The sequence below is a fragment of the Scyliorhinus torazame genome, chromosome 5 (genome assembly GCF_047496885.1).
Source record: "Scyliorhinus torazame isolate Kashiwa2021f chromosome 5, sScyTor2.1, whole genome shotgun sequence".
In the NCBI taxonomy this organism is placed as follows: Eukaryota; Metazoa; Chordata; class Chondrichthyes; order Carcharhiniformes; family Scyliorhinidae; genus Scyliorhinus; species Scyliorhinus torazame.
Window position 1 is genome coordinate 84,591,567 of NC_092711.1, and position 24,241 is coordinate 84,615,807.

Below are 24,241 nucleotides of genomic sequence, written 5' to 3' on the forward strand. Positions count from 1 at the left end.
CAAATTGATAAATCTCCGGGCCCAGATGGGCTACATCCTAGAGTTCTAAAGGAGATAGCTGAAGAAATAGTGGAGGCGTTAGTTCTGATCTTTCAAAAGTCACTGGAGTCAGGGAAAGTCCCAGAGGATTGGAAAATCGCTGTTGTAACCCCCCTGTTCAAGAAGGGAACAAGGAAAAAGATGGAAAATTATAGGCCAATTAGCCTAACCTCGGTTGTTGGCAAGATTCTAGAATCCATTGTTAAGGATGAGATTTCTAAATTCTTGGAAGTGCAGGGTCGGATTAGGACAAGTCAGCATGGATTTAGTAAGGGGAGGTCGTGCCTGACATACCTGTTAGAGTTCTTTGAAGAGATAACAAATAGGTTAGACCAAGGAGAGCCAATGGATGTTATCTATCTTGACTTCCAAAATGCCTTTGATAAGGTGCCGCACGGGAGACTGCTGAGTAAAATAAGGGCCCATGGTATTCGAGGCAAGGTACTAACATGGATTGACGATTGGCTGTCAGGCAGAAGGCAGAGAGTTCGAATAAAAGGTTCTTTTTCGGAATGGCAACTGGTGACGAGTGCTGTCCCGCAGGGTTCAGTGTTGGGGCTACAGCTGTTCTCTGTATATATTAACGATCTAGATGATGGGACTGGGGGCATTCTGGCTAAGTTTGCCGATGATACAAAGATAGGGGGAGGGGTAGGTAGTATGGAGGGGGTGGGGAGGCTGCAGAAAGATTTGGACAGTTTCGGAGAGTGGTCCAAGAAATGGCTGATGAAATTCAACGTGGGCAAGTGCGAGGTCTTGCACTTTGGAAAAAAGAATAGAGGCATGGACTATTTTCTAAACGGTGACAAAATTCATAATGCTGAAGTGCAAAGGGACTTGGGAGTCCAAGTCCAGGATTCTCTAAAGGTAAACTTGCAGGTTGTGTCTGTAATTAAGAAAGCAAATGCAATGTTGTCATTCATCTCAAGAGGCTTGGAATATAAAAGCAGGGATGTACTTCTGAAGCTTTATAAAGCATTAGTTAGGCCCCATTTAGAATACTGTGAGCAATTTTGGGCCCCACACCTCAGGAAGGACATACTGGCACTGGAGCGGGTCCAGCGGAGATTCACACGGATGATCCCAGGAATGGTAGGCCTCACATACGATGAACGTCTGAGGATCCTGGGATTATATTCATTGGAGTTTAGGAGGTTGAGGGGAGATCTAATAGAAACTTACAAGATAATGAATGGCTTAGATAGGGTGGATGTAGGGAAGTTGTTTCCATTAGCAGGGGAGACTAGGACCCGGGGGCACAGCCTTAGAATAAAAGGGAGTCACTTTAGAACAGAGATGAGGAGAAATTTCTTCAGCCAGAGAGTGGTGGGTCTGTGGAATTCATTGCCACAGAGGGCGGTGGAGGCCGGGACGTTGAGTGTCTTTAAGACAGAAGTTGATAAATTCTTGATTTCTAGAGGAATTAAGGGCTCTGGAGAGAGAGTGGGTAAATGGAGTTGAAATCAGCCATGATTGAATGGTGGAGTGGACTCGATGGGCCGAATGGCCTTACTTCCGCTCCGATGTCTTATGGTCTTGTCATGTCTGTACTGACTTTGTACAAGAGCCATGGTTTCCTGGTTAAATTCCATTTGCGACTGTTCTGCCCCCATATGACCAGCCCATCTGTATCATCCTGTGATTTAAGGCTTTTGTCCTCGCTAGTTCCCACACCAACAATTTTCCATCTGCAGACTTATTGATCATACCTCCAATCTTCACGTATTTCAAATCCTAGATTTTATATATAATTACTATTGGTGGCCGAGGATGCACCAGGATCTTCCTGTGAGACATTCGGGAGCTTTAATAACGCTGGAGAAACAATGCTGAGAAAGCTGATGTTCTGGTCAAGGCTAATAACTGGGTGCTGCATTGCCTGTCTCTGAATTTACTCCACTCCTGTTCATTCTCCACTTATGCAATAAGCATTGATCATAATGACTGGGAAGAGGTTGCTGCTAATTGGTCACTATCGTGACAACATGTGCATCAAACATCATCATTAGGGTGGCACGGTAGCACAGTGATTAGCACTGTTGCTTCACCGCACCAGGGTCCCGGGTTCGATTCCCGCTTGGGTCACTGCCTATGCAGTCTGTACGTTCTCCCCAAAAGACGTGCTTGTTAGGAGAATTGAGCTTTCACCTGAACAGGTGCCGGAGTGTGGCGCCTTGGAGATTTTCACAGTAACTTCATTGCAGTGTTAATGTAAGCCTACTGATGTCAATAAAGATTATTATTTTTTGTTTTATTGATGTTCTTGTAAAATATTGACCTGTTATATTTTCTTTGATAATTTACTTTCATAATGGAGGTGGCACCGTGAAGAATGTGTCAGTCAGTAAGGATTGTCGGTGAGGATTGATCAGCATTTTCTAATTGGAGATGTTAATCAGAGGAAGCGTTCAGGCACTGAATTGCAGAGTTTTTTACAAAAACAACTTAGGACTGAAGTAAAAATTCATAATTTTATTGTTCATCAGTTTCTTTGGGAGGTCTTAAATCGAAGGATAAGATCACAGATGATGCTTTTAAAAAGGGACCCTGCCATCACAAAAACCAACATATATCTTGAAGATTAAACTCCAGCCAGTTAACATTAGGAGGAAAGTAAATAATAATAATCTTTATTGTCACATAGGGACTTAAATTAACACTGCAATGAAGTTACTGTGAAATGCCCCTCATCACCACATTTTGGTGCCTGTTCGGGTACACTGAGGGAGAATTCAGAATGTCCAAATTGCCTAACAGCACGTCTTTCGGGACTTGTGGAAGGAAACCGGAGCACCCGGAGGGAACCCACACAGACACAGGGAGAACATGCAGACTCCGCACAGACAGCGACCCAAGCCGGGAATCGAACTGGGACCCTGGTGCTGTGAAGCATGAAGGAGCATTGAGGGAGCATTAAGGTTCAGACAGGAGAAGATCACCAGGAACGATGGAGAAATAACAGAAATATTAAATAATTACTTTGCATCATTGTTTCCCAGGGAGAGAGAACAGGTCAACAGGACATTGAATGATAAGGTGATTATTGATTGCACTAATCAAACTCAAAGGGGATAAAGCCCCTGATCTGAATGGATTACATCCATGTATTTTAAAAGATTCGCAGGGAGGGACATTACTGCTCAAATTTAATAATTCATTAAAAAGGTTCAGTTCTAAAAGACTGGCAGCTCAGTAATGTAATTCCTATAATTAAAATGGTGGCCAGAACATGCCCAGGAAATTATGAAACAATTAGCTGCACATTGGTAAATAATCAAATCCTGAGTAAAGGAGGGAACTTTTAAAATCTGGAAAAGATAAACATAACAATGAATAGTCAATATGGATTTCAAATGGGAAAATCTTGTCTGACCAAAGTTATGTGTCTTGCTGCTTGTGCGTGTGCTGCTTATCATTAGGTGTAAGCAACCTTCCTCCCCAATGTGGTTCCTGAGAATTCCATTGATTTGAATGGTACGATTTGAGTCAGAGAGTTTTTCCAGGAGTGAAAGAGGCGCTTTGACCCATCGGGTCTCCACCAGCCATCAAGCACCTATTTACTCTAATCCCATTTTCCAGCACTTAGTCCGTAGCCTTCCATGCAATGGCATTTCAAATGCTCATCTAAATACTTCTTAAATGTTGTGAAGTTTACATTCTCTACCACACTTTCAGACAGTGAGTTCCAGATTCCCACCACCCTCTGGGTGAAGAAGTTTTTCTTCGCATCTCCTATAAACCTCCTGCCATTACCTGAAATCTATGCACCTGCTTATTGACCCCTCCGGTCAGGGGAAAGTTCCCTTCTATGCCCACTGGTTATTGACCCTTCCACTCAGAGGAAAGATTCCTTCCTATTCATCCCATCTATTCACCACTAATTCACTCAATAATTTTATATACCTCAATCAGGTCCCCCTCAGCCTTCTCTGCTCCAAGGAAAACAATCCCAGCCGATCCAGTCTCTCTTGCTTGCTGAAATACTCCAGCCCAGGCCATCCTGGTGAATCTACTCTGCATCCTCTCAATTGCAATCACTTCCTTCCAGAACTGCACACACTACTCCAGCTGTGGTTTAACCAGCATTTTTTACAGCCCCATCATAACCTCCCTGCTCTTATAGTCTATGCCTCAGTTAATAAAGGCAAGGATTCCATATTGCTTTTTAATCCCCCTATCTACCTGTCCTCCTGTCTTCAAGGACCGATGGATATGCCCACCAAGGTCCCTCTGATCCTCTAGGGTCCGACCATTAATTGTTTATTCTCTTGCCTTGTTTGCAGATTCTTTACCCAGCGCGAAACTGCAGGCTGACGGTGTGCTGTGTAAAACCTGACATTCCACAGGCCCCACTTTCCTGGAACAACATGAAGAATCTGTTTAAAGCCACAAATACAAAGCTCCAGTTTTCTCCTGGAGTTGAGACAAATCAACTTTCAAAATGATGCAGACTTTCAGCCAATGAGGGAGATCCGGGCTGAGCCCCGCCCCTCATTCACTCCGATTGGTTGGGGGACCAGCTGCTCCCGCTCTGTTCTCCAGTCCCGCCCCCTACTCCAAATGGCCCGGAGCTGCCGTCAATCACTCCCAGGGCATGGTGGGCTGGAGCATGCGCAGTGCCTGGAGTAGCTCCGGTTGAGACGGTTGTGCGGAAATTCTCAGTCCGATCTGCTACCGCCGGGTAAGTCATGAGGGAGGGATTGAGGCGGCGGATGTGCCGGCGGCTTCATAAAAACTCCGTTCAGGCTCCAAGCCCCGAATACGAAGCTCGGATACAGCAGCTGAACCGGCGAAAGCTGCTCGGGCTTTTCCCCAACACAGGCCTGGGTGGACGAAGTGTGGGGCAGGGCGCATGCGCACGGAGCGAGCGCCCCTGCGTTGCCCCGCCTCCCATTCATTCTGGTTGGTTGGAGGACCAGCCGCTCTCTTTCGGTCCCTCAGCCACGCCTCCTCTCCCGATTGGTCCGAACCTGCCGTCAATCAGTCCCCGGGCATTGTGAGCTGGAGCAAACCCTTCACCATCATTGTCAGCTCCCTGGTTTGCAGCTGCGGAGCTTCTCCCTCCCGGGAACAGGCCCAGGTTAACGGGCACCATCCTGCTTCAGACACTGGAGGATGGTTCACATCAGAGGATGGGGGAGGGGCGATAAGAAATAAGAGCTTCCACTTTTTACTCAAATCAATGAGGACTCATCTCTGGCAAGGAAGGAAACCCTGGCAGGTGGGCGGGGAGGATTCACAAACACCCGCTGGAGGCCCCAAGCCCCCAATAGGACCCATTGATTTTATTGTCAGTCTGCAGACAGGAGCTGGAGAACTGAACCCAGGCAGAGGAGAGGGAGGAAGAAAACTGGGAGTGGAGGAAAGAAATGGTGCCGATGGTGAGATGGGTTTGGATTTCAGCCCAGGGAGGAGGGAGACTGTGTGGGATGGGGATTTCCAGCTTTGGGGGAACAAGAGAGGAAAAAATGTTCCAGAGAAACTAGAATTGCCTGTTGTACACTATTGTAAACTCCTTTTACAGGGGGTTAGAATTGGAGAAGTTACACATCATAAACTTGTAGTGCACAAAGACTCCGTGAGACGAATAGAGTGAAGTCGATGAGGCTTTATTAAGCGTGTCTGTTCCCCCGCAGCTCAATAGTAGAATGGCCTGCGGGGGAGGACTCCGGCTTCTTATACTCCGCCTTCAGGACGGAGCTAGAGGTCAACGGCCAACCAGGACCCGGGATCTGTCAGCCAATGACATTAGGGCTTCCAGTCCCACATGACCCCTAATACATACTATCACAAAACTCAATCCTTGTCAAAAATGAACCCGGCGGGGTGATGCTTCGTATGGTGGTAAGGGTTTACAGGGCTGGTCCTGGGAGGAAAAAACAGTCACATGGCAATACAGTATTGTACAATTTTGTCCTGTTTCAACTATTTACAGAAGGTATCGGGAGAAAAGCAAAATGTTCTTGTGAAAAGTCCATACATTGATTTAGATCGACGCCACGAGTCGGTCGGGCGGTCTGGTCGTCCGTGTCGATCGCCGCGGCCCCGGTGGTGGTGGTGCTTGTACCGGTGTTGTCGTCTCCGGGATCCTTACGGTTTCCGCTTGGGCTTTATTCTTGGTCGGGCCTGAGGGGAGGGGAACCGATCCTCCTGGGAAGTGGGCGGTCGCGGGGTGCGGCGGTGGCAGGAAGGGGGGGGGTTGGGTGAATGGTGTCGGGGGGGGGGTGTGTGTTGCCGGCGGGCGCCAGATCCCGCAGGGAGACCGTGTCCTGTCGGCCATCGGGGTACTCCACGTAAGCGTACTGCGGGTTCGCGTGGAGGAGGTGAACCCTTTCGACCAACGGGTCCGCCTTATGTGCCCGCACATGCTTTCGGAGCAAGATGGGTCCTGGGGCCGCCAGCCAGGTCGGCAGCGACGTTCCAGAGGAGGACCTCCTAGGGAAGACAAGGAGACGCTCATGAGGCGTTTGATTAGTGCTCGTACATAATAGCGACCGGATGGAGTGGAGAGCGTCCGGGAGGACCTCCTGCCACCGTGAAACTGGGAGGTCCCTGGACCGTAGGGCCAGTAGGACGGTCTTCCAGACCGTGCCGTTCTCCCTCTCTACTTGCCCGTTCCCCCGGGGTTGTAGCTGGTCGTCCTGCTCGAGGCTATGCCCTTGCTGAGCAGGAACTGGCGCAGCTCGTCACTCATGAAAGAGGACCCCCTGTCGCTGTGGACGTATGCGGGGCAACCGAACAGTGTGAAGATGGTGTTCAGGGCTTTAATGACTGTGGCCGCGGTCATGTCAGAGCAGGGAATGGCGAATGGGAAGCGGGAGTATTCGTCCACCACATTAAGAAAGTATGTGTTGCGGTCGGTGGAGGGGAGGGGCCCTTTGAAATCGAGACTAAGGCGTTCAAAGGGGCGGGAAGCCTTAATCAGGTGCGCACCATCCGGACTGAAAAATTGCGGTTTGCATTCCGCGCAGATGTGGCAGTCCCTTGTGACTGTACGGACATCCTCTAAAGAGTATGGGAGGTTGCGGGACTTGATAAAGTGGAAAAACCGAGTGACCCCCGGGTGGCAGAGGTCCTCGTGGAGGGTTTGGAGGCGGTTAATTTGTGCGTTGGCACATGTGCCGCAGGATAGGGCATCGGACGGCTCGTTCAGCTTTCCGGGACGATACAAAATCTCGTAGTTGAAGGTGGAGAGCTCGATCCTCCACCTTAAGATCTTGTCGTTTTTGATTTTGCCCCGCAGTGCATTATCGAACATGAAGGCTACCGACCGTTGGTCAGTGAGGAGAGTGAATCTCCTGCCGGCCAGGTAATGCCTCCAATGTCGCACAGCTTCCACTATGGCTTGGGCTTCCTTTTCCACTGAGGAGTGGCGGATTTCTGAGGCGTGGAGGGTCCGGGAGAAAAAGGCCACGGGTCTGCCCGCTTGGTTAAGGGTGGTTGCTAGAGCTACGTCTGAGGCGTCGCTCTCGACCTGGAAGGGGAGGGACTCGTCGATGGCGCGCATCGTGGCCTTTGCGATATCCGCTTTGATGCGGCTGAAGGCCTGGCAAGCCTCTGTCGACAGAGGGAAGGTAGTGGTCTGTATTAGGGGGCGGGCCTTGTCTGCGTACTGGGGGACCCACTGGGCGTAGTATGAAAAAAACCCCAGGGCTTTGGAGCAGTGCGGGAGGGGAAATTCCATGAGGGCGCGCATACGTTCGGGGTCGGGGCCTATTATCCCATTGCGCACTACGTAGCCCAGAATGGCTAGCCGATTGGTGCTAAAAACGCACTTGTCCTCGTACGTGAGGTTCAAGGCTTTGGCAGTCTGGAGGAATTTTTGGAGGTTGGCGTCGTGGTCCTGCTGGTCGTGGCCGCAGATGGTTACATTGTCGAGATACGGGAACGTGGCCCGCAACCCATGTTGATCAACCATTCGGTCCATCTCCCGTTGGAAGACCGAGACCCCGTTTGTGACGCCAAATGGGACCCTTAGGAAATGGTATAATTGCCCGTCTGCCTCGAAGGCTGTGTACTTGCGGTCACTTGGGCGGATGGGGAGCTGATGGTAGGCGGACTTGAGGTCCACGGTGGAGAAGACTTTATATTGGGCAATCCGATTGACCATGTCGGATATGCGGGGGCGAGGGTACGCGTCTAGTTGTGTGTACCTGTTGATGGTCTGGCTATAGTCTATGACCATCCTTTGTTTCTCCCCTGTCTTCACTACTACCACCTGCGCTCTCCAGGGACTATTGCTGGCCTGGATTATGCCCTCCTTTAGTAGCCGCTGGACTTCGGACCGAATGAAGGTCCGGTCCTGGGCGCTGTACCGTCTGCTCCTAGTGGCGACGGGTTTGCAATCCGGGGTGAGGTTCGCAAACAAGGACGGGGGTTGCACCTTGAGGGTTGCGAGGCCGCAGATAGTGAGTGGGGGTATTGGGCCGCCGAATTTGAACGTAAGGCTCTGTAGATTGCATTGGAAATCTAATCCCAGTAAGGTGGGGGCGCAGAGTTGGGGAAGGACGTTTAGTTTGTAGTTTTTGAACTCCCTCCCCTGCACCGTTAGGGTAACTATGCAGAATCCTTGGATCTGTACGGAGTGGGATCCTGCAGCTAGGGAAATCTTTTGTGCGCTGGTATAGGTGGTCAAGGAACAGCGTCTTACCGTGTCGGGGTGGATAAAGCTCTCCGTGCTCCCGGAGTCGACTAGGCATGGTGTCTCGTGGCCGTTTATTAGCACCGTTGTCGTCGTCGTCTGGAGTGTCCGGGGCCGAGCTTGATCGAGCGTAATTGAAGCGAGACGTGGTTGTAGTAGTGGAGTGGGGTCTGTTGTTGCCGTCCAAGATGGCGTCGGGGATGAACAAAATGGCCGCCCCCATACATCGCAGATGGCGGGGGGGGTGGACAAAATGGCCGCCCCCATACATCGCAGATGGCGGCGGGGGTGGACAAAATGGCCACCCCCACGCGTCGTAGAGGTTTGGGGTGGTCCAAGATGGCGGCGCCCTTCCTCCCCTCGTGGTGGTCGGGACCCAAAATGGCGGCGTCTGCAGGTCGCACATGGGGCGCTGGGGGGGTTGGAGAGCGTTAGGACCGCACGGGGCTCCCTCATCTCCGGGGACAGCGGTGGTCGGGACCCAAGTTGGTAGCGCCGGCGGGTCAGACGTGGGGCGCGGGGGGGGGGGGATATTAGGGGGGCGTTAGAGACGGCCAGAACTCCCTCTTCTCCGTGGGGAGTGGTGGTCGGGACCCAAAGTGGTAGCGCCGGCGGGTCATACATGGGGTGCGCGGGGGGGGGGGGGTTGGGGATCGTAAGCGGCGTGCAGGGCTCCCTGTTCTCCCGGGACCGCGGTGGTCGGGACCCAGAGCGGCTGCGCCTGCGGGTGGGGAGCGTAAACGGCTTGCAGGGCTCCCTGTTCTCCCGGGACAGCGGCGACCTCACGGGACCGGCACACAACCGCGAAATGGCCCTTTTTCCTGCAGCTCTTGCAGATCGCTGCGCGGGCCGGGCAGCGCTGCCGGGGGTGTTTCGCCTGGCCGCAGAAATAGCAGCGGGCGCCCCCGGTGCGACTTGGCGTTTGGACCGCGCAAGCCTGTGGGGTGTCCGGGGGGGGTGGGGGGTGGGTTTGTCGCAACGGGTACGTACGGAGCCCAATGGGCTGCTGCGCGGCCGGGGCCGTAGGCGCGGGTATTACGCGCGGCCACGTCTAGGGAGGCTGCTAGGGCCCGGGCCTCTGAGAGTCCTAGCGACTCTCTTTCTAGAAGTCTTTGGCGGATTTGGGAGGAATTCATACCTGCCACAAAAGCATCGCGCATTAACATGTCCGTGTGTTCATTTGCGTTCACCGAAGGGCAGCTGCAGGTTCGTCCCAAAATCAGCAGCGCGGCGTAGAATTCGTCCATCGATTCTCCGGGACCTTGCCGTCTCGTCGCGAGCTGGTAGCGAGCGTAGATTTGGTTAACTGGGCGGACATCGAGACTTTTCAGTGCTGCAAACGCCGTCTGGAAATCCTCCGAGTCTTCGATGAGGGAGAAGATCTCCGTGCTCACCCTCGAGTGCAGGACCTGTAGTTTTTGGTCTTCTGTGACCCGGCCGGTGGCCGTTCTGAGGTAGGCCTCGAAACAAGTCTGCCAGTGCTTGAAGGCTGCTGCCGCGTTCACTGCGTGGGGGCTGATCCTCAGGCATTCCGGGATGATCCTGAGCTCCATAGTCCTTTTTTTTTTTAGGCACGCTTAATAAATTGTAGCGCACAAAGACTCCGTGAGACGAATAGAGTGAAGTCGATGAGGCTTTATTAAGCATGTCTGTTCCCCCGCAGCTCGATAGTAGAATGGCCTGCGGGGGAGGACTCCGGCTTCTTATACTCCGCCTTCAGGGCGGAGCTAGAGCTCAACGGCCAACCAGGACCCGGGATCCGTCAGCCAATGACATTAGGGCTTCCAGTCCCACATGACCCCTAATACATACTACCACAAAACTCAATCCAACAGAAAGGTTGATTTCTATCCTGCATTGACAGTGATGACTTTTGTAACATGAGATTACAGCTCTCAGGAAAGATTAAATGGAGAGGGGCCTTTTTTCTATTGAAAACAACCAATTAAGCGGTGGCCTGATAGAAATCTTTAAAATTATCAGTTCTTTAAAATTATCAGTACTTTTGAGAGGGGTCGATGTGAGAGAGTCCAAAATCAGTGACCATTAATAAACAACAAGTCATAATTACAAGATAGTTACGAATAAATCCAAGGGGGCAATTTGGACAAATTTTTTATCACATGTTCAGAATGTGCAACTCATTACCATGGGAAGGAGTTGAGGAAACTGCTGAGATGTTTTCAAAAGGAAACGGGACAAGCACATGAGAGAAAATGGAATCGAAAATCAGCTGCAAGGCTGAGATTTGATAGGTGTGACAGTTGGAGATGTATAAGACCATAAGACATAGGAGTGGCAGTAAGGGCATTCGGCCCATCGAGTCCACTCCATCATTCAATCATGGCTGATTTCAACTCCATTTACCCGCTCTCTCTCCATAGCCCTTAATTCCTCGAGAAATCAAGAATTTATCAACTTCTGTCTTAAAGACACTAACGTCCTGGCCTCCACCGCCCTCTGTGGCAATGAATTCCACAGACCCACCACTCTCTGGCTGAAGAAATTTCTCCTCATCTCTGTTCTAAAGTGACTCCCTTTTATTCTAAGGCTGTGCCCCCGGGTCCTAGTCTCCCCTGCTAATGGAAACAACTTCTCTACATCCACCCTATCTAAGCCATTCATTATCTTGTAAGTGTCTATTAGATCTCCCCTCAATCTCTTAAACTCCAATGAATATAATCCCAGGATCCTCAGACGTTCATCGTATGTTAGGCCTACCATTCCTGGGATCATCCGTGTGAATCTCCGCTGAACCCGCTCCAGTGCCAGTATGTCCTTCCTGAGGTGTGGGGCCCGAGTAAGGACAGCAGCAGAATTTGTGACAGAATGGCCTGTTTGTGTCTTATATATTCACAGTAATTCAATGTAATCTCCTTTTACAGAATATTTGCAGATGTAAACATCATGTTGAGATCTGACAGTCACTTGATTCATCAGGACCGGCCTTTCAACGTGGAAGGAGAAATGTTTGTCTGTTTTGTCTTTCGGGAGAAAATTCAAAAATCACTGTGATTGGAAAAGCACCGAGACACAGACATCAAAGTAATTTTCCACAGTTAGCTGGAACTGAGCTTTAACCAATCACACAGCATGAAATTAAATTGCAGCATTTACATCAGGGAGACACCGTACTCAGGCTTCAACTGACTGCAAATCTGCATCCCACCTACACCTGGTAACCTGTCAATAACCATGGAGAAACCGTGGAAATGTGGGGACTGTGGGATGGGATGCTATTCTCTGTCTGAAATGCAAACTCATCGACGTATTCACACTGGGGAAAGGCCGTTCATCTGCTCTGTGTGTGGGAAGGGATTCACTCTGTCATCCCACCTCCTGACACACCAACTTGTTCGTACTGATGAGAGACCGTTTAAATGTGCTGACTGTGAGAAGAGCTTTAAAAGCAGAAATTATTTACTGACACACCAACGCACTCACACTGGGGAGAGGCCGTTCACCTGCTCCGTGTGTGGGAAGGGATTCATTCGTGCATCTCACCTCCAGACACACCAACTTGTTCATACTGATCAGAGACCTTTTAAATGTGCTGACTGTGAGAAGAGCTTTAGAAGCAGAAATAATTTACTGACACATCAACGCACTCACACTGGGGAGATGCCATTCACCTGTCTGGAATGTGGGAAGGGATTTAATGATTTGTCAAACCTCCGGACTCACCATCAGGTTCACTCTGACCAGAGACCGTTTAAATGTGCTGACTGTGAGAAGAGCTATAAAAGCAGAAATAATTTACTGATACATCAACGCACTCACACTGGGGAGAGGCCATTCACCTGCTCCGTGTGTGGGAAGAGATTCACATGTTCATCCGACCTTGTGATACACCAATTTGTTCACACTGATCAGAGACCTTTTAAATGTGCTGACTGTGAGAAGAGTTTTAAAAGTAAAAAGCATTTAATGTCACATCAACGGACTCACACTGGGGAGAGGCCATTCACCTGCTCCGTGTGTGGGAAGAGATTCACATGTTCATCCGACCTTCTGAAACACCAGCGAGTTCACACTGGGGAGAGACCGTACACTTGCCCCATGTGTGAGAAGAAATTCACTCGGTCATCCGACCTGACTTCACACCAACTTGTTCACACTGATCAGAAACCTTTTAAATGTTCTGAATGTGAAAAGAGATTTAAAAGAAAAACAAGTCTGCGGAAACACCAGCGAGTTCACACTGAAACAGAATCATAGAATTTACAGTGCAGAAGGAGGGCATTTGGACCATCGAGTGCACCGGCCCTTGCAAAGAGCACCTTACTTAAGCCAACTTACCTCCAACCTAACCCATAACCCCACCTAACCTTTTTGGATACTAAGGTCAATTTATCATGGCCAATTCATCTAACCTGCACATCTTTGAACTGTGGGGGGAAACCGGAGCACCTGGAGGAAACCCACGAAGACACTGGGACAATGCGCAGACACCGCACAGACAGTGACCCAAGCCGGGAATCAAACCCGGGACCCTGGAGCTGTGAAGCAAATGTGCTAACTGTTAAATCCCAAATTTCTTTACCCGTCAGTCTGGCCTCAATAAAAGTCGAGATGGATTTGCAGGTACAGCATTAGTTATTTTATTTAGCTTGCAAGCTTGATTCATTTCACAGAGGCATAAGACACACACATCTAGTCTCCTACACCCCGGAAAGCGAATGAACAAAGAGACAAAGGGATCTCTGCAAATCAATTCAAATGGTATCAAGTTTCACATACACGATTCCCATAGGTCATCCTATACCACTCCTGACCTAGTCAGACATTCTGATTGGCTCACTTCCAATCCCTTCCTCTGGCCCCTATTACCCAGCATCCTTTTCTCCTCCTATGGTGGACACACCTCCTCCTTGCTTTGCCATGCGGTCTGAAATCCTTTGTCTGTGAACTCACCAGAATGAGACTGGCCTATCTCTACATTACAGTAACTAATATCCCTAAAGTAACTATTTTATATCACATTCGTCATAACCACTGTGCTACTGTGTCACCCAAACGTGGGAGCTGTACTTGGGAGAGGCTGTTCAACCGCTCCGTGTGTGGGAGGAGATTCACTCAGTCAAACAACCTGAACAGACATCAGCAAGTTCACAGGCAACAGCAGGGTTCAGATTCAGCTGTTGTTGCTACTGTTAGTCACATCCAGGACTGAATGATGCCTGGATGTCTGTTTCCAGTGGGGCTCCACAGTTTCCAGTATATAACAATGATTTAGACTTAAATGTATGCACCAGGATTACACAAAAGGTGCAGATATGTTTTAGACAATGAGGGAGAAAGCCATGGACTGGGTCAGGTGGACAGAAAAATGGTGAATGAAAATTTAGATACGGAGAGGTTCGAAACACACGACAGTTAATTCCCGATAAAAATAAGGTCACTGATTGGTGGGGAAGCTACAAATAATCCTTTTTAAAAATAATAATAAATTCAGAGTACCCAGTTATTCTTATTTTTTTCCCAATTAAGGGGCAATTTAGCGTGGCCAATCCACCTAACCTGCACATCTTTAGGTGGTGGGGGTGAAACCCATGCAGACACGTGGAGAATGTGCAAACTCCACACGGACAGTGACCAAGGGCCAGGATTCAAACCCGGCTCCTCAGCGCTGTAGTCCCACTGCTCCACGTGCTGCCCTAGCTACATATAATTCAAATAACTTTATTGAACAGTTCTCAAATGGAAAGGCACTTGCCCACATTAAAACTAAGGATCTGCAATTGACCTTTGATCAAGCAAGTCATATTTAGGGCAAGATTATAAACAGACGGCATTCATTTAAAGTGATTATAAAAAGAAGCAATGCTGAGCAAAGCTAGGAGAGTGGGCAAAGAAGTGGCAGATGGAATACAATGTGGAAAGGTGTGAGGTTATGGACTTTCGAAGCAGGCATAAACTATTTTCTAAATGGGGAAATGCTGAGGAAATCACAAGCACAAAGGGAATTGGAAGTCCTTGTTCAAGATTCTCTTCAGGTTAACGTGCAGGTTCAGTCGGCAGTTAGGAAGGCAAATGCAATGTATTCATGTCAAGAGGGCGAGAATACAAGTCCAGGGATGTAATTCTGAGGCTGTATAAGGATCTGATCAGACCCCATTTGGAATATTATGAGCAGTTTTGGGCCCCGTATCTAAGAAGGACGTGTTGGCCTTGGAAAAGGTCCAGAGGAGGTTTACAAGAATGATCCCTGGAATTAAGAATTTGTATGAGGAACGGTTGAGGACTCTGGGTCTGTACTTGTTGGAGTTTAGAAGGATATGGGGGAATCTTATTAAAACTTATGGGATACTGCAAGGCCTGGGTAGAGTGGACATGGAGAAGATGTTTCCACTAGTTGGAAAAAGTAGAAGCAGTGGACACAATCTCACACTAAAGGGCGATCCTTTAAAACAGAGTAAGAAGTCTTACAACACCAGGTTAAAGTCCAGCAGGTTTGTTTCGACTCACTAGCTTTAAGGGCACAGTTCCTTCCTCAGATGATGATGAGGAATTAAAACAGATGAGGAGGAATTTCTTCAGCCAGAGGGTGGTGAATCTGTGGAACTCTTTGCCACAGAATGCCGTGGAGGCCAAATCACTGAGAGTCTTTAAGATGGAGATAGATAGATTCTTGATTAATAAGCGGATCAGCGGTTATGGGGAGAAGGCAGGAGAATGGAGATGAGAAAAATATCAGCCATGATTGAATGGCGGAGCCGATCCGATGGGCCTAATTCTGTTCCTATGTCATATGATGTGAAGAAAAACATTCTGTGCTGCGTGTGGGAGCATGAATGCACTGCTCGAAAATGTGGTGGAGGCAGATTCAATTGATGCCTTGAAAATAATTGGACAACTATCTGTGACTATCAAATCAGCCATGAGCTTATTAAATGGTGGAGCAGACTGGGCTGAATAGCCAACTCCAGCTCCTTGCTCATCTGTTCGTATCTTTTGAGGAGAAAAATATCTACAGAGTTCAGGGCCAATGACAGGGGATTGTGACTGTTGCAGAAAGTTGGCACAGGTACAATTTGTTGAGTGCCTTTGTTTTGTGCTGTCACCTTTCTATGCCTCTGTGTTATGAGGGAAATGCAGAGCACCAATGCAAGAGAGGCAGATTACTCCCTCGATATGGATTGGACTTGTTTATTGTCACGTGTACCGAGGTACAGTGAAAAGTATTATTCTGCGAGCAGCTCAAACAGATCATTTTGTAAATGAAAAGAAAGTAAACTAAAAAGAAAATACATAATATGGCAACACAAGGTGCACAATGTAAATATATAGACAAAGGCATTGAGTGAAGCATACAGGAGTGTAGTATTAATCAGGTCAGTCCAGAAAAGGGTCATTTAGGAGTCTGGTAATAGCGGGGAAGAAGCTGTTTTCAATCTGTTTGTGCGTGTTCTCAGACTTTTGTATCTCCTGCCCGATCGAAGAAGTTGGAAGAGTGAATAAGCCGGGTGAGAGGGGTCTTTAATTATGCTGCCCGCTTTCCCCAGGCAGCGGGAGGTGTGGATAGAGCCAGTGGATGGGAGGCAGGTTTGTGTGATGGACTGGGCTGTGTTCACTACTCTCTGACGTTTCTTGCGATCTTGGGCCGAGCAGTTGCCATACCAGGCTGTGATGCAGCCAGATAGGATGCTTTCTATGGTGCATCTGTAAAAGTTGGTAAGAGTCAGTGTGGACATGCCAAATTTCCTTAGTTTCCTGAAGAAGTATAGGCGCTGTTGTGCTTTCTTGGTGGTAGCGTCGATGTGCGAGGACCAGGACAGATTTTTGGTGATGGAAACCCTGTGCCCCAGTGCAGGAGAGGCTGGTTGTTGGGCAGTGTGAGCTGAACATACATGGCTGGATAAAGATTAAGGCAGATGTCAAGACCCTTGGAGTGAAAACAAGTCTGGAGGGAGTGGGTCAAAAAACCTGGGGATTTGCATTTTGTATGAATCGTGAGTGACCCAGTCACAATTATGAACAGTAAACTAAATCTATCACTGGTTTGATGAGATGAGTCGATGGGCCGAGTGGCCTCCTTCTGCAATGTAAATTCTAAATTCTTTGATTTAACGTGTCCCAGGTGTTGTAAATACTGTACATACTGTAGATCAGTCTGCTTGCTGCCCATGTCTAAGTGATATCAGAATAATGTGCTTCTGTATTAAATAAAGTATCCAAAACTCTCATTGTGCTTCATGCCCAGCATCTTCCCTAACTGTGGATCTTCTGTTTTGCTAACAGGTCCAGGTATTTCCAATCAGCTCGGAGATAACTCCCTCATTTCCCATTCCCAAGAATTTTATTTTGAAAGATAACAGGTGGGATTTTCCGGTCGCACTCCTCCACCTTACCAAACTCCCTAAGCCCAGACCGGAAAGTCCCGCCCAAGGTAAAGGACCTGTAAAGGGGCGGCCCGGTAGCACAGTGGTTAGCACTGTTGCTTCACAGTACCAGGGTCCAAGTTCGATTCCCGGCTTGCGTCATTGTCTGTGCGGAGTCTGCATGTTCTCACCGTGTCTGTATGGGTTTCCTCCGGGTGCTCCGGTTTCCTCCCACAAGTCCCGAAAAACGTGCTGTTCGGTAATTTGGACATTCTGAATTCTCCCTCTGTGTACCCGGACAGGCGCTGGAATGTGGCGACTAGGGGATTTTCACAGTAACTTCATTGCTGTGTTAATGTAAGCCTACTTGTGACTAAAGATTATTATTTAAAAAATGTTCCAGCAAATTTTCATCCCGCCCGCGATGATTCCCGCAGCCGGAAATATGACCCCAACAAATGGGATGAACCCAAATCTTTAAAAGGCAAAGTCGTTATTTCAAATCATTGCCGTGCTGTCAGGGGAAAGGGTTAACTTCTCTGCTTGTTTACAAAAGGGAAGAGGAAACAGTCACAAAGCTTCCCACAGCTTGTGAGCTCCGAAACATAACTTCAAGGCTGAAGTTTATATTCAGAGATTGAAACATTTTAGTGCCTTTTCCATTTGTACCAGTAAATTGTGATTCGCACTGAAAGGTTTACTTTCACTCAGTAATTAGAACATTTCACTTTCTCAGCACAAATGCTTTAGGTCAAATCCCAATTGTTTTCTTCCCTTGTAGCTGGTGTGTGGAGAAGATCATGTTCACTGTAGATCTGTCAGCACAGAAACCGCACTGTGCTTCTGGATAAACTCAGTCTGCAAGTAGATGAATCTTTTAAACATCACCCAAGTGAAGGTCTTCCCCTGACTCGAAGGAGTGAGATGTCCCTGTAGTTGATGCTGTCTCCTCTGTCACTGCAGTTTTTATTGCATCACACATGTTCCGTGGACCAGTCTCACAGCCCAAAAGGGGAGGGCAGGAAGGTGTGACAGTCGATGGGACTTTCCGTGTGTGGGCAGTTCAGCTGGAATTCCATCCTTGCTGGGCACCTTGCTGTTTGGTCAGCAATCAATGGCCTTTTCCAGCTCAAATGACGAGAGTTCCTTGTCCAACTCAACCATGATAGGAAGCTGTAGGAGAGTCAAACAGAGACTGGGAGATGCCCTTCTCACAGGGATACAGCTCACTGTTGTGTTCAACCTAGCTCCTCCTCACTCTCTCACCATGACTGACACTGAGCATGCTCAGAGCACACACCCACACTGCACCTGCGCACTGGCCTCGTACACTCACTGATCGGGAACTTTCTGCAGCGTGGGGGATTCTGGGTAACACAGCCGCCATAGAGCAATTAGTAAACAGGAAGATTCTATTTCACAGAAGTTACACATCATAAACTCAATCCAACAGAAAGGTTTGTCTCTTTGTGATTTCTATCCTGCATTGACAGTGATGACTTTTGGAACATGAGATTACAGCTCTCAGGAAAAATTAAATGGAGAGGGGCCTTTTTCCATCGAAAACAACAAATTAAGGGGTGGCCTGATAGAAATCTTGAAAATTATCAGTAGTTTTGAGAGGAGCGATGTGAGAGAGTCCAAAATCAGTGACCATCAATAAACAACAAGTTATAAACACAAGATAGTTCTGAATAAATCCAAGGGGACAATATGGACAAAATTATTTTTCACAGGTTCAGAATGTGCAACTCATTACCATGGAAAGGAGTTGAGGAAAGTGCTGAGATGTTTTCAAAAGGAAACGGGACAAGCACATGAGAGCAAATGGAATCGAAAATCAGCTGAAAGGCTGAGATTTGATAGGTGTGACAGTCGGAGATGTGTGCCGAGTATTGACAGCAGCAGAATCTGAAAATGAAAATCGCTTATTGTCACAAGTAGGCTTCAAATGAAGTTACTGTGAAAAGCCCCTTGTCGCCACATTCCGGCGCCTGTTCGGGGAGGCTGGTACGGGAATTGAACCGTGCTGCTGGCCTGCCTTGGTCTGCTTTCAAAGCCAGCGATTTAGCCCTGTGCTAAACAGCCCCTGAATCTGTGACAGAATGGCCTGTTTGTGTCTTTATATTCACAGTATTTCAATGTAATCTCCTTTCATTGAACATTTGCAGATGCAAACATCGTGTTGAGATCTGACAGAGTCACTTGATTCATCAGGACCGGCCTTTCAACGTGGAAGGAGAAATGTTGGTCTGTTTTGTCTTTCGGAAAAAATTTCAAAAATCACTGTGATTGGAAAAGCACCGAGACACAGACATCAAAGTAATTTTTCACAGTTAGCTGGAACTGAGCTTTAACCAATCACACAGCATGAAATTAAATTGCAGCATTTACATCAGGGAGACACCGTACTCAGGCTTCAACTGATGATCCAAGCTCGAGAGACATAGGGACATTCACACCAGAGGAATCAAGAAGCAGCTATAGGACATTCAGCTCCGTGAGCCTGTTCCACCATTTAATAACATCACGGCTGATCTGACAGTGACCTCAAATCTGCATCCCACCTACACCTGATAACATGTCGATAACTATGAAGAAACCGTGGAAATGCGGGGACTGTGGGATGGGATTCAATTACCCATCTGAATTGGAAACTCATCAACGTATTCACACTGGGGAAAGGCCATTTACCTGCTCTGTGTGTGGGAAGGGATTCACTCGGTCATCAGACCTCCTGAGACACCAACTTGTTCATACTGATCAGAGACCTTTTAAATGTGCTGAGTGTGGAAAGAGCTTTAAAAGCAGAAAGGATTTACTGACACATCAACGCACTCACACTGGGGAGAGGCCATTCACTTGCTCCATGTGTGGGAAGGGATTCACTCAGTCATCAGACCTCCTGACACACCAACTTGTTCATACTGATCAGAGACCTTTTAAATGTGCTGAGTGTGGAAAGAGCTTTAAAAGCAGAAAGGATTTACTGTTACATCAACGCACTCACACTGGGGAGAGGCCATTCACTGTCAATGCAGGATAGAAATCACAAAGAGACAAACCTTTCTGTTGGATTGAGTTTATGATGTGTAACTTCTCCAATTCTAACCCCCTGTAAAAGGAGTTTACAAAAGCCATCACTGTCAGTCCAGGACAGAAAGCCTGAACAGGCAATTCTAATTTCTCTGGAACATTTTTTCCTCTCTTGTTCCCCCAAAGCTGTAAATCCCCATCCCACACATTCTCCCTCCTCCCTGGGCTGAAATCCAAATCCATCTCACCATCTGCACCATTTCTTTCCTCCACTCCCAGTTTTCTCCCTCCCTCTCCTCTGCCTGGGTTCAGTTCTCCAGCTCCTGTCTGCAGACTGACAATAAAATCAATGGGTCTTATTGGGGGTTTGGGGCCTCCAGCGGGTGTTTGTGAATCCTCCCCGCCCACCTGCCAGGGTTTCCTTCCTTGCCGGAGATCAGAGTCCTCATTGATTTGAGTGCAAAGTGTAAGCTCTTATTTCTTGTCCCCCTCCCCCATCCTCTGATGTGAACCATCCTCCAGTGTCTGAAGCAGGATGGTGCCCGTTAACCTGGGCCTGTTCCCGGGAGGGAGGGAGAAGCTCCGCAGCTGCAAACCAGGGAGCTGATAATGATTGTGAAGGGTTTGCTCCAGCTCACAATGCCCGGGGACTGATTGACGGCGGGTTCGAGCCAATAGGAAGAGGAGGCGGGGCTGGAAGACCGAACAAGAGCGGCTGGTCCCTCAACCAATGAGAGTGAATGGGAGGCGGGGCAACGCCAGGGCGCTCGCTTCATGCGCACGCGCCCTGCCCCACACTTCGTCCACCCGGGCCTGTGTCGGGGAAAATCCCGAGCAGCTTTCACCGGTTGAGCTGCTGTATCCGAGCTTCGAATTCGGGGCTTGGAGCCTGAACGGAGTTTTTATGAAGCCGCCGGACACACCCGCCGCCCCCATCCCTCCCTCATGACTTACCCGGCGGTATCAGATCGACTGAGAATTTCCGAACGACCGCCTCAACCGGAGTTACTGCAGGCACTGCGCATGCTCCAGCTCGCCATGCCCGGGGAGTGATTGACGGCAGTTCCGGGCCATTTGGAAAAGGAGGCGGGACTCGAGGACCAATCGAGAAGGCTGGTCCTCCAACCAATCAGAGTTAATGAGGGGCGGGACTGAGCCCGGATCTCCCTCATCAGCTGAAACTCAGCATCATTTTGAAAGCTCAACTCCAGGAGAAAACTGTTTGTGGCTTTAACAAGATTGTTCATGTCCTGTGGAATGTCAGATTTTACACAGCACACCGTCAGCCTGCAGTTTCACGCTGGCCAAAGAATCTGCAAACAAGGCAAGAGAATAAACAATTAATGGTAGGACCCTAAAGGATCAGAGGGACCTTGGTGGGCATATCCATTGGTCCCCGAAGACAGGAGGCCAGATAGATAGGGTGATTAAAAAGGAATATGGAATACTTGCCTTTATTAACTGAGGAATAGAATATAAGAGCAGGGAGGTTATCATGGAGCTGTATAAAATGCTGGTTAAACCACAGCTGGAGTAGTGTGCGCAGTTCTGGAAGGAAGTGATTGCACTTGAGAGGATGCAGAGTAGATTCACCAGGATGGCCTGGGCTGGAGTATTTCAGCGAACAAGAGAGACTGGATCGGCTGGGGTTGTTTTCCTTGGAGCAGAGAAGGCTGAGAGGGACCTGATTGAGGTATAAAATTATTGAGTGAATTAGTGGTGAATAGATGGGGTGAATAGGAAGGAATCTTTCCCCTGAGTAGAAGGGTCAATAACCATTGTGCATAGAAGGAAACTTTCCCCTTACCGGAGGGGTCAATAAGCAGGGGCATAAATTTCGGGTAATGGCAGGAGGTTTATAGGAGATGCGAAGAAAAACTTTTTCACCCAGAGAGTGGTGGGAATCTGGAACTCACTGCCTGAAAGTGTGGTAGAGAATGTCAACTTCATTGCTGATTTTACCTGCAGGAAGTGCTGCCATCTCCAGCTCCTCCAAGACCGAGTTAGGGAACTGGAGCTGGAGTTGGAAGAACTTCGGATCATTCGGGAGGCAGAAGGGGTCATAGCTAGCAGCTTCAGGGAATTAGTTACACCAAAGATTGGAGATAGATGGGTAACTGTAAGAGGGACTGGGGAAAAAGCAGTCAGTGCAGGGATCCCCTGCGGTCGTTCCCCTGAGAAACAAGTATACCGCTTTGGATACTTGTGGGGGGGGGACTTACCATGGGGACTTAGCCATGGGGTACGGGCCTCTGGCACGGAGTCTGTCCCTGTTGCTCAGAAGGGAAGGGGGAGAGGAGCAGAGCATTAGTAATTGGGGACTCTATAGTCAGGGGCACAGATAGGAGATTTTGTGGGAGCGTGAGAGACTCACATTTGGTATGTTGCCTCCCAGGTGCAAGGGTACGTGATGTCTCGGATCGTGTTTTCCGGGTCCTTAGGGGGGAGGGGGAGCAGCCCCAAGTCGTGGTCCACATTGGCACTAACGACATAGGTAGGAAAGGGGACAAGGATGTCAGGCAGGCTTTCAGGGAGCTAGGATGGAAGCTCAGAACTAGAACAAACAGAGTTGTTATCTCTGGGTTGCTGCCCGTGCCACGTGATAGTGAGATGAGGAATAGGGAGAGAGAGCATTTAAACACGTGGCTACAAGGATGGTGCAGGCGGGAGGGATTCAGATTTCTGGATAACTGGGGCTCTTTCTGGGGAAGGTGGGACCTCTACAGACAGGATGGTCTACATCTGAACCTGAGGGGCACAAATATCCTGGGGGGGAGATTTGTTAGTGCTCTTTGGGGGGGTTTAAACTAATGCAGCAGGGGCATGGGAACCTGGATTGTAGTTTTAGGGTAAGGGAGAATGAGAGTATAGAGGTCAGGAGCACAGATTTGACGTCGTTGGAGGGGGGCCAGTGTTCAGGTAGGTGGTTTGAAGTGTGTCTACTTCAATGCCAGGAGTATACGAAACAAGGTAGGGGAACTGGCAGCATGGGTTGGTACCTGGGACTTCGATGTTGTGGCCATTTCGGAGCCATGGATAGAGCAGGGACAGGAATGGATCTTGCAGGTTCCGGGGTTTAGGTGTTTTAGTAAGCTCAGAGAAGGAGGCAAAAGAGGGGGAGGTGTGGCGCTGCTAGTCAAGAGCAGTATTACGGTGGCGGAGAGGATGCTAGATGGGGACTCTTCTTCCGAGGTAGTATGGGCTGAAGTTAGAAACAGGAAAGGAGAGGTCACCCTGTTGGGAGTTTTTTAGAGGCTTCCTAATAGTTCTAGGGATGTAGAGGAGAGGATGGCGAAGATGATTCTGGATATGAGCGAAAGTAACAGGGTAGTTATTATGGGAGACTTTAACTTTCCAAATATTGACTGGAAAAGATATAGTTCGAGTACAATAAATGGGTCGTTTTTTGTACAGTGTGTGCAGGAGGGTTTCCTGAAACAACATGTTGACAGGCCAACAAGAGGCGAGGCCACGTTGGATTTGGTTTTGGGTAATGAACCAGGCCAGGTGTTGGATTTGGAGGTAGGAGAGCACTTTGGGGACAGTGACCACAATTCGGTGACGTTTACGTTAATGATGGAAAGGGATAAGTATACACCGCAGGGCAAGAGTTATAGCTGGGGGAAGGGCAATTATGATGCCATTAGACGTGACTTGGGGGGGATAAGGTGGAGAAGTAGGCTGCAAGTGTTGGGCACACTGGATAAGTGGGGCTTGTTCAAGGATCAGCTACTGCGTGTTCTTGATAAGTATGTACCGGTCAGACAGGGAGGAAGGCGTTGAGCGAGGGAACCGTGGTTTACCAAGGAAGTGGAATCTCTTGTTAAGAGGAAGAAGGAGGCCTATGTGAAGATGAAGTGTGAAGTTTTGGTTGGGGCGATGGATAGTTACAAGGTAGCGAGGAAGGATCTAAAGAGAGAGCTAAGACGAGCAAGGAGGGGACATGAGAAGTATTTGGCAGGAAGGATCAAGGAAAACCCAAAAGCTTTCTATAGGTATGTCAGGAATAAGCGAATGACTAGGGAAAGAGTAGGACCAGTCAAGGACAGGGATGGGAAATTGTGTGTGGAGTCTGAAGAGATACTAAATGAATATTTTTCGTCAGTATTCACTCAGGAAAAAGATAATGTCGTGGAGGAGAATGCTGAGCCCCAGGCTAATAGAATAGATGGCATTGAGGTACGTAGGGAAGAGGTGTTGGCAA

The 24,241-nt window shown here is 48.6% G+C and overlaps 3 protein-coding genes across 3 annotated transcripts in view; 2 read left to right on the forward strand and 1 right to left on the reverse strand.

Annotated features, from left to right (window-relative positions):
* LOC140418722 (uncharacterized) overlaps positions 1-24,241 on the reverse strand; it is a 402,445-nt gene that overhangs the window by 139,542 nt on the left and 238,662 nt on the right. The window lies entirely within an intron of this gene.
* LOC140422824 (uncharacterized) overlaps positions 1-24,241 on the forward strand; it is a 94,411-nt gene that overhangs the window by 52,520 nt on the left and 17,650 nt on the right. The gene's annotated exons all lie outside the window — the stretch shown is intronic.
* On the forward strand, positions 4,445-16,866 carry LOC140418727 (uncharacterized). Its single transcript, XM_072502319.1, has 2 exons — positions 4,445-4,720; positions 11,566-16,866. Exon 2 carries the CDS (start codon positions 11,876-11,878, stop codon positions 12,896-12,898), a length of 1,023 nt encoding a protein of 340 aa, XP_072358420.1. The 5' UTR covers positions 4,445-4,720; positions 11,566-11,875; the 3' UTR covers positions 12,899-16,866.

Excerpts from the sequence above, each read along its gene's own strand:
- LOC140418727 (XM_072502319.1), top strand. The coding sequence starts at position 11,876 with ATGGAGAAACCGTGGAAATGTGGGGACTGTGGGATGGGATGCTATTCT.